The sequence below is a fragment of the Tupaia chinensis genome, unplaced genomic scaffold, assembly GCF_000334495.1.
Source record: "Tupaia chinensis unplaced genomic scaffold, TupChi_1.0 Scaffold000384_1, whole genome shotgun sequence".
Lineage (NCBI taxonomy): Eukaryota > Metazoa > Chordata > Mammalia > Scandentia > Tupaiidae > Tupaia > Tupaia belangeri.
In genome coordinates, this window is record NW_006159886.1 from 1,262,412 (window position 1) to 1,273,207 (window position 10,796).

The 10,796-nt window shown below is 41.6% G+C and overlaps 1 protein-coding gene across 4 annotated transcripts in view; it reads right to left on the reverse strand.

Annotated features, from left to right (window-relative positions):
* The window catches only part of KIAA0232 (KIAA0232 ortholog), a 113,537-nt gene that overhangs the window by 30,975 nt on the left and 71,766 nt on the right, over positions 1–10,796 (reverse strand). For 3 of the 4 annotated variants that reach the window (XM_014589827.2, XM_027773867.1, XM_027773868.1), the window contains exon 4: positions 310–376. The exons of the other annotated variant lie outside the window; for it this stretch is intronic. In XM_014589827.2, the coding sequence (XP_014445313.1) occupies positions 310–376 (67 nt within the window). The remainder of the gene's footprint in view (positions 1–309; positions 377–10,796) is intronic. 4 annotated transcript variants of the gene reach the window in all.

Here is a 10,796-nt window from a genome sequence, read left to right on the forward strand (position 1 = left end):
ATAGGTAAAGAGAAGAGAAAAATCCCACTTCCCCTCTCTGAGTTTTTATTGACGGCAATAAAAGAGAGAGAAATGTTTCTTATCTAAGAGGGTACCTAGAGATTAAGTCCCTCCTTTGGGAGCAGGGATCTCTATGAGTGACTGCTGCTGGCTGACACAAAAGCCACTAACAAAGCTGAAGATGAAGTATAATCTGGTCTGGTGACACAGAGCCCACAAATCTTATTCTGAGATTTTCCCCAACCCAGATTCCTTGGGGATATAATTCTGATGTACGCAAACACAGCATTTTTGAAGTGGCATTCTCACCTTGCTTACTCTGAAGGTCTTTCAGTCTGGAGCAGAGCTCCTCCACTAAAGACTCGATACCAGAGCTCTGTGATAATAGAAAGACACATTAGTTTACCAACAGGTATATAAAACTCAGCTATTTATATCATTCTGTTTTAACACAAAGCTGTACAAATCTTCTATATTCCAAAAGAATGACTGATATTTAAATAAACACCAGAGGTTTTTTTTTTGTTTTTTTTTTTTGGGGGGGGGTAGGTTTTTGCTATAGGGCACATGTGCTCACCAGAAAGACAGAGAGAGACAGAAAGCAAGAAATCACCCCCCGGGGAGATAGCCACACCGCAACCCAGCATGAGTTGAAGCCACCGGGTCCGGGACTCAAACTGCAGTCAACTACATGGGAGTCCAGCGACATAGCCATTACACTAGCCGCTGGTCCCAAACACCAGAGTTTTAAAATAGGTTTGTAAATCTAAATTAACATTTATATTTAATAATATACCAAATGGATTTACTAATAAAATGTGGCAATATTAATGTTCCTCCCAGAAAGGCGTCTTTCTTCTGAGTGGCATATTATCTTGCTCATGGGGCATGGCCAAAAGTCAGTCACCATCAAGAACAGCATAAGTATCTATGTGAGCAAGGTCTTGTTCCATACTCAATACAAAGAAAAATTCTAAATATCTCCTCTTTACCCCCTAGGAACTCACAGTCTAAAGAAAACAAGATAATTGTTTTCTTTTTTAAAGTGATCACTCATGACTACAACAAAAAGAGCAATGCAGAAAAGAGTCAGGACTGTGAGTGAATGTGAAAAGCTTGTCTCTGGAGGTTCAGGAACTGAGTCTGGGAGAAAAACGTAAGGAGAATGCATGAGGGGATCTGGAACTGGGAGGATAAAAATAAGAGTCAATCTTTAAAGAAAAATGTTAGAAACAGGCACAAGCAAAGATTACACAGACTTTTAAACTTTTTAAATTCTCTTATTTCTCGTAAGAGGAAAGAAAACTCTTTTACAATGGGCAAAATGTTAGTGTATTCCTTAGAAACTTTAGATTTATTCAGTGGCCAAAGTCCTATTTAAACTGAGATCAAGTCTCCTTTGGTGCTCCTGACCCAAGCAGATGTACATGACAGAGCACTCTGCTAACCCGAAGCCCTCAGTGGGCCTTAGAGGGGCTAAAAATAGAACTTTACCCCACTCTCCTAACTCAAAATGACTCAGCACAAGCATTAGAGATATCCTAAGCAAGAAGCCCCTTAGTTACATGGTTTTAACGGCAAGATTCAGACTATAATGAAAACAGTGAACCGTAAATATCCATAGTTGCATTTTATCCACACCGTATCACAGCTTTTAATACAGGCACAGAAAAACTCGGCCAGATGAGAGCTGCCCTTTTCTTAAAAGACACTCTTAAAAATCAAGGAAGATACCAGACACAAACAATACTCAACTACATAATTCCATCAGAGAGAGTCTGCTTACCATAATGTTCAAGGTGTGACCAGGACGGCAATTATATTCCATTTCCTCCGGATCATGAAACTAACACCAGTGTCAGCTGACACGCTGCATGCTGCTCTGTACCACAAGCTTAAGCCACTATGTTTTTAAGCCCGGGGCTAGCCTCCAGTGCAGAACACTGAACCTCTAGGGACTGTATATTAAAACTGCTCCTAATATTCTGAAACAGGCTACAATTTAATATACTACAACAGAATGATCATTATGACCTAGTGACCAGGTATTTTTTATGCTTTTCCTTGGAAATCAACTATACTGACTTATCTGAGAGTAGGAAAAAAAAAATATATACATACATATAAAATGTGTGTATACATATATACACACACATATATACACACACACAAATATTCTTTTTTTGGCACCAAAATAACTCATAGTTTAATTCCATTCTTCCATAAACTTCTGAAAGTCACCATATATTTGCTCTCACATATAAATAACAAAAGAAACAAAGAGTTTATTCCTTATCCTGTGTATAAAAGCAAACTGTACCGGGAACCAGCAGTTAGCGTAATGGCTATGTCGCTGGACTCCCACGTAGTCGACCAGGGTTTGTGTCCCAGACCCAGTGGCTTAAAACCCACGCCGGATGTGTGTGCATGCGTGCCCAAGATCCCGAGAGAATGGATTGTGGCGTGGCCATCCCCTCTGGGGGCTGATTTCTCACTTTCTGTCTCTCTGTCTCTCTCTGTCTATCTGGCGAGCGCAAGCGCCCTATAGTGAAAAACCTCTAAAAAAAAAGAAAGAAAAAACTGTACCAATCAGCTCTTTGTTTTCTTTCCCTGACTACCTATAGCAGACTAATGACATGTTTTTAAAAACCCATTAGACCACTGGGTCATCACCACAGCAAAATGAGATGCATAAAGGGACATCAGAAGCTGCCACTGAACCCTGTGGTGTCCTGGCAAGTATCCTAAAGCATTCATTTAGAGCTATTAATAAGAAATTTTATTCACTTTTCCAATTATTATACAAACTAATAGAAAATTTTAATAATCATATTTTAGTAGCATACCATGCTCCTAAGGGCACCCAGGAATATTTTGAAAGTCCACAGTATCGTTTTTTTTTTTTTTTTGGAGAGATTTTCGCTATAGGGCGCGTGTGCTCGCCAGACAGACAGAGAGAGACATAGAGACAGAAAGCGAGAAATCACCCCCCGGGGGGGTATGGTCACGCCGCAATCCCATCTCCATTCTCCTCTCGGGATCTTGGGCACACACGCACACGTGCCCGGCGTGAGTTTTAGGCTACCGGGTACGGGACGCGAACCACGATCGACTACGTGGGAGTCCAGCGACATAGCCATTATGCTAACTGCTGGTTCCCGAAAGTCCACAGTATCTTAAAAAACAATGAATGATTAAATATAGTCATATTTTAGCAACAATTCGAAAAGAGCACATGTTGAAAAAGCTAGTACTCTGCCACTGAACTTGAGTTGCTTCATGAGTACTCCAACGGCCAGGCAGACTGTGCTGAGAAACAAGGGCCTTTACCTCCTGGAGTTCACATGCTAACAACTCTCCCTTCTCTAAAGCATGGCTGAATGAAATGTATTTGGGTTTGGGGCCCTTCAGGCCTAGGTCTGCACTCCTGCCCTGCCACATTCATTAGATAGCAAGGGATGTGTGTGTCATTTCTCTCTCTGACGTCAAGATCACCACTACTACTCTCCCATTCAGCAAAGTAAATTAAGACGACATATGTGGGAGGTGCCCATCAGAGTCCCTGTCACCTTAGTCACTTAGATACTGGTGCCACATCTAGATTTTGTACGACTTTCATGTGCCAGAATCTCACCTTCAGGTTTGTTTTTCTGACAATGCGATTAATTTGTGCTGTGACTTGGGTCTGAGGGAAAGGTGGTAAGAAGGTAATAAAACTGATACAGATCACTAAATTCCTTCTGGATCCTGCCATGCCTACGAGGCCTACTCTCTCTGATAAGCAATGGGTCCTTGCCATGCCACACTCTCTGCTCCTGGGTAGCAGGCTGGCATTACAAACCATTACATAATTAGGGAGCCCAAGCATCAGTCAATTAATTCTGGGAGAGTCTTATTCGTTCCCTGACAAATCCCTATTATTCCCCATCCCCACAACACGCTTTTTCACTCTTCCCATGCTTCCCACCTCTCATGACCTTTACTAATGTAAAGTAGACAGGCTGCCTTGTTATCTTTCTTCTCCACATTCAAAGATTTCCCCTGCAGTATTAGTCATCTAAGAAAATACACTTTTATGGATAATTCATTTGGATTTGATATTCCCTAAATGTCAAACAAGTGATCCAGCACTAACCCTGTGCTCACTAGCAAACATGCTACTTGAGGGGCCAGACAGTGGTACAGCAGTAAATGCAACACAACAGGGCTGAGCCACATGGGAAGGTTTCTGCTTCACATCCAAACACCTCCCTGAGTATACTGTACCATGTGCCCATGACCTAGGGCTGGCTAGGGGTAAATTCCAGGTGTCAAGACCCTGCTGGGGGTGCCTGTCTGTCTCTATCTCTTTCACTGAAGAAATAAACTTTTGAAAACAAACCAAAAAAACGTCCAGCAGGTGGCATGGTGGTTAAGGCACTGGATCTCATGTAGCTGACTCCACAGTGGAGGCTGCTGGAGGCTTGAAAAACATGCCAGAACTGTGTGTGTACATGCCTAAAATCCCAAGAAGACGATGGAGAAAGGATTGTGGCATGCCTGTCCCCCCTGGGTGGGGTGATTTCTCACTTTCCCTCTCTCTCAGTCTCTGTCTCTCTCTAGTGAGCATACGCACCCTATGGCAAAAATCTAAAAAAGCAAAATAAAACATAATATTTAATGGCACTTAATCAAGCCCATTTAATATCATATAGCATATAAGAGCCAAAGAAATCTGGGTTTGAATTTCATCCCAGTGTCAACCACGTGACCCTACATAAATCATTTACCAACCAAAGCTTCAGTCTCCACATCTAGAAGATGGCGCAATATCACAAACACATTTCCTAATGGCTGGTTACTGGACTTCCTGTCCGAGTCCCCTAATTTATTCTCTCTCCTATTTACTATTTCCTCATCTTTTTCTCCTACTTTCTGGAATATTTTCTCTGGCATATCTTCCAAATCTCCTACTGAGTTTTTCATTTCTATGATTATGTTTAGAATTTTCAAGAAATCATCTTGCCCTTGAATGTTTCATCTCTGTAGCAACTTCTTCCTGAGAAAGAAAGCCTCTACTCATGTACCTTTGTCAGTGTCTGGAAGTCAGGTGCAGAAAGGTACAGAGAATGTACCCATCACTTTGCCTACTTTCATTTAGTCCCCAATTTTCTTACAGTGTCTTATGCTTTCTCTCAGGGTGCCTGATCAAGTCCCAAAGTCCAGAACCTATTTATTCAATCCCCCAGAGAGCGAATGCCCAGGAAAGCCTTCTACTCAGTGCCTCCAATGAACCATGTCTCCCAGCACTTGCCCCATGGGCCCCTCCCTTGATGACTGGGACATTAGCAAGTGTGACAAGATTCCCTTTTGAAATACCATCTCCTCGACTCTATCTACCATGTGAAGAGAGGTCACAGCTCCCACCATGCCTGCTGAAGAGAGCAGACCTGAATGGTCTAGCTCTAGGCTTTACGTTCTGTGAAACCCCAAACAAGACTAGAAGAGCCTTCCAACTGAGCCACAAATCCTGAACAAACAAGATGGTTGTGTTAAGTCATTAAGTTTTGGAATAGTTTGTCATGTGGCAATAACCAAGACACAGGTTTCCAAATACTCTTGTTTTCAGTCCTAACTTGCACCATGGAACTCTTCTACAGTTTTTCAGATCTTAGACTTTAATTTCTAAAATAAAATTGGAAGATGAGTGAATAGAAACATAGATACTAATGGAATGACTACTGGTGATACAGTGACAAGTAAGGAATCAATTCCATACTATAGTAACTAAGTTTTTAAAACCCTTTAAAACTCAGAACTAAGTTAATCTTAAACTAATTTTAAAAACAGCACCAATTGAGAAAATAAGAACATATATCAGAGTTCAAAACTCATGCCTTAAGTGGCAAGGGAAGTAATAATAAAGTTTGGGGGGGGGAACCCTGCTTCTGCCAAAGTACTTACACGAGGGCTGTGATTCCCATCCTTGAATATGGGAGATCTACAAATCTGGTCAGCTTCCAGCTCATAAATACATTTGCCCTCAAGAAAATAGAAGAGGATAAATGCATGCGATGGATAAATATTAAATACCTAGTATGTGCCAGTGAGGAAGAGATCTAGGGCATAGATAATCAAGCCTTAGAATGATGAAGACAGGACAGAATGTAACAAGAAACAGAGGATGTCAACCTCTGCTATAAATCTTGTCAAACAACATGATCGATCAAGGTGTAGGCTTAGAAAAAGGGAAGTCTGCTCTGCATTATTACTTATCATTGTTTAAATGTTCTTACAATTTCCTAGGAATTAATTCCAAAGTCAGTATGCCAAGAAACCACGTACCTGGTCAAACCTGTATAACCCTGAACATAAACTGCCAGGAAATGGTTTACATGTTTGTTTGTTTGTTTTTTGTATACACAACCCTGTACGGCATATAAACACCACATATGCAAAATACTAAGATGTTCTCTGTGCTTTCACTGACAAAAATAATTTTTCTAGTGGACTTGGCTGGATGTGAGACGGTAAGAGAAAATGATAAGACTGTACTACATCTAGGACACAAATCCTCCATAAGGAAAATAACACAGATATGACCAGTTAACTGAAGTAGCAGTGCTGTTACTTTCAAAATAATTTAACTGGCCCAGCCACACCAGCACACGCAGTGGGGCACCACGCTGCGACGCCAGGCCCACAGGAGGCTTGGGTTTAGATTTTGGACGAAGTGAACAGACCAGGTGTGATGGTATGCACCTGTGACCCTGGCTAACAGGAAGGCAGGGGCAGAGGCTTGCAACTGGGAGATCCTGTCAGAAGCCTCTCTTTCTCTCCTCCGTGTGCTCATTCCTCCCCTTCCATTAACAAACAAACCAAAAAATGAATGGAAATGAAAAAAGCTATCATTGTTATTTAACTTTACTCCCCAGAGTCTCAAGTTTCCAATCTTCAAACTACACTCAAATGAGAGATGAAACACTTTGATTCCATTTCAAGTAGGATAAAAATAATACAGAAATATAACAAATTATTTTAAGACAACAGAAACAAAAACAAACCAAAGAAAAAAGATGCTATAAATCTTGTCAAACAACATGATCGATCAAGGTGTAGGCTTAGAAAAAGGGAAGTCTGCTCTGCATTATTACTTATCATTGTTTAAATGTTCTTACAATTTCCTAGGAATTAATTCCAAAGTCAGTATGCCAAGAAACCACGTACCTGGTCAAACCTGTATAACCCTGAACATAAACTGCCAGGAAATGGTTTACATGTTTGTTTGTTTGTTTTTTGTATACACAACCCTGTACGGCATATAAACACCACATATGCAAAATACTAAGATGTTCTCTGTGCTTTCACTGACAAAAATAATTTTTCTAGTGGACTTGGCTGGATGTGAGACAGTAAGAGAAAATGATAAGACTGTACTACATCTAGGACACAAATCCTCCATAAGGAAAATAACACAGATATGACCAGTTAACTGAAGTAGCAGTGCTGTTACTTTCAAAATAATTTAACTGGCCCAGCCACACCAGCACACGCAGTGGGGCACCACGCTGCGACGCCAGGCCCACAGGAGGCTTGGGTTTAGATTTTGGACGAAGTGAACAGACCAGGTGTGATGGTATGCACCTGTGACCCTGGCTAACAGGAAGGCAGGGGCAGAGGCTTGCAACTGGGAGATCCTGTCAGAAGCCTCTCTTTCTCTCCTCCGTGTGCTCATTCCTCCCCTTCCATTAACAAACAAACCAAAAAATGAATGGAAATGAAAAAAGCTATCATTGTTATTTAACTTTACTCCCCAGAGTCTCAAGTTTCCAATCTTCAAACTACACTCAAATGAGAGATGAAACACTTTGATTCCATTTCAAGTAGGATAAAAATAATACAGAAATATAACAAATTATTTTAAGACAACAGAAACAAAAACAAACCAAAGAAAAAAGACTGGGGCCAGCAGATGGCATAGCAGTTATATCACTGAACTTCCACATGACCGACTGTGGTTCACAGCTTAGACCTGGTGTTTCAAAAATCACACTGGGCGTGTGTGCGTGCCCAAGATCCTGGGAGGAGAATGGAGGAGAAGGGATTGTGGTGTGGCCACAACCCCTGGAGGGTGATTTCTCACTTTCTCTCTCACTGTCTCTCTCTTTTCAGTGAGTTCAGGCACCCTAAGGCAAAAACCTTGAAAGAAAGCCAGAAAGTCAGAAAGGGAGGGAGGGAGGGAGAAGAAGAAGAAAGAAAGAGAAAGAGAAAGAGAAAGAGAGAGAGAGAGAGAGAGAGAGAGAGAGAGAGAGCAAGCAAGCCAGCCCCAACTTTAAGGATAGAGAAAACAGAACCAAGTAAACTTAAGGTTTCAAAAAGACATAGTTGGGGCACAGTTAAAAATTCTGTTTTATGTATTTTTAAAGGTGGAAAGGAATGGAGGTCTGGGTACATTTAACAATACCAGGTATATGCCATGTCTACTGACACAGATACGAGACAGTTCAGGATCTTCAGGATCATATCACTTAATAAGAGCATGCGTCCAGTTAGGATCTGAGCTGCCCCTTACAGAGCCACAGTACCACTCTTCTTTAACAGACACCGCTACAAACCGCGGCCAAAGCGAATGCAAAATATGTCACAAAAAATGACTAATATGTATACTGTTTACATGTATTAAGGAAAAACTAATCAGTAAAGGCAGTTTCAGCTGGGTCCTCATAACCAACAAAGTTATCGAAGGTTATGATTCTGTGGGGAAATAAATGTTTACCAGCTGCTTGGAGATTTTCATAGATGCTGCCAAATCAATCGAGGTGTAAAGTTAAATTTGCGGGTGCGATGGCACCCGCCCTATGGTAAAGTTAAACTTGCCACGCTAAATAGCCATACTGTTTTGGTGATGTTTCTTGGATAAAATGCTGAGCTGAGCAGGTTAAGAGATGTACTAGAATAGGGGGTACAACTCAACTTGCCACAAGGATAAAAGAGAGACATAATGTCATATCACAAGTTGTTAGTGAAGTCAGAGAAGTAAGCAATTCTTCTTAAACCACAACACCATGGGGGCCAGCAGGAGGCATGGTAGTTAAGGCACTGGACCCCATGTGGCCGAATACAGCTTGAGCCCCAGACCTGGCAGCGTGGAGGTGAGTCCCACACACTGGGCGCATACTGAAACACGCCCAAAGTCCCAGGAGGAGAATGAAGAAGAAGGGATTATGGCATGACCATCCCCTCTGGGGGGGTGATCTCGCAGTTTCCCTCTTACTGTCTCTTGTCTCTCTCCAGTGAGCACAATGCACTATGGCAAAAACTTTAAAAACAGGGAACCAGCAGTTAGCGTAATGGCTATGTCGCTGGACTCCCACGCAGTCAACCGCAGTTCGCGTCCTGGACCCAATAGCTTAAAACTCACGCCGGGCGTGTGTGCGTGTGTGCCCAAGATCCCAAGAGGAGAATGGAGGAGAAGGGATTGCGGCATGACCATCTCCCCTGGGGGGCGATTTCTCGCTTTCTGTCTCTATGTCTCTCTCTGTCTGTCTAGCGAGCGCATGTGCCCTATAGCGAAAACCTCTCCAAAAAAAAACCACCTTAAAAACAACAAACAAAAAAACCACAACATGGTGAACTATGAATGCTTTTAGAGAAGCAGTTTTCATTGTAACTATAATAGTCGTATGTATGCTTTCATGTAATGAGGCAAGAAGTTTCTGTTCATTGATCCTATAAGTAATCATTGAGTACTTGTTATATGCCTACCACATTCATTACCTCGGCCAATTTTAATTAGGTAAGATTAAAAAAATCATAATTAGGAAAAATCAATGCAATATTTTTTTTATAAAATAAGAAGAAAAGAACAAGACAGGACAAATATACTTTATTGGGATTGGAAATAAAAATCCCAGCCAAGCAAAGGAAATCATTTTTCCAAATCAATAACTCCTAGCACTCTTTCTAACCTCATACCAAGTTCTTTTCAGCACATAACATATTCAGCTAGTATGAATTATATACAAATTAAACAAACTTTATAAAAGCAGGGTCCTGGACCAGCCAGTGGCATGGTGTTTTAAGGCGGCTGAACCTCACATGGCCAACTGCACAGTTGAATTGTGGACTGGCGTGCCTTGAAAAATATCCCAGGCACATGTGCTGGGCATGCCTAAAATCCCAAGAGGAGGGGACTGTGGTGTGGCCACTCCTCCCCCCTTGGAGAGTACTTTCTCACTTCCTCTTTTTCTGTCCCTCTCCCCCAAGTATATCATATGCCTATAACAAAAAAAAAAAAAAAAAAGAGTAGAGTCTTGTATTACTCTTATGATGAGGTTCTTATTCGTTCACAATTGACTTCAGCTGCCCTTGTTGGTCACTCCGCTTGATTCAAAGGCTAGTCACTTCTCAGCAACTTTGGTTCAAAGGAGTGATAAGATCTTTTCTTTTCCTCTCAACTATGACTCAGCAGCTTCTTTAGATTTTGCTGAAAGAATTTACCTAAACTAACTTCTCAATTGTAAAAATCATCAGCACTCTGAATATCCTTAAAAGCTCCAAATCACTTTGTCAATTCACTCCTTCAGTTTCATAAAGAAGACACTTTCTGGGTAACTAACCACATACTCCTCTATGATTACCTATTGCACACAGTCCCTGCCACCCCCTTCACCACAGCATATCAAATCAGGGGCAGTCACTTGCCCAGCCAATCTGATTCTCTCACTAATTGAATGGTGTTGGGTACCAGAAATCAGCAGTCATGCTGGGTTGGGGCTGAAGGGCCATTCTTCAGTCTGCGTTAGTGTTAAAGCAGG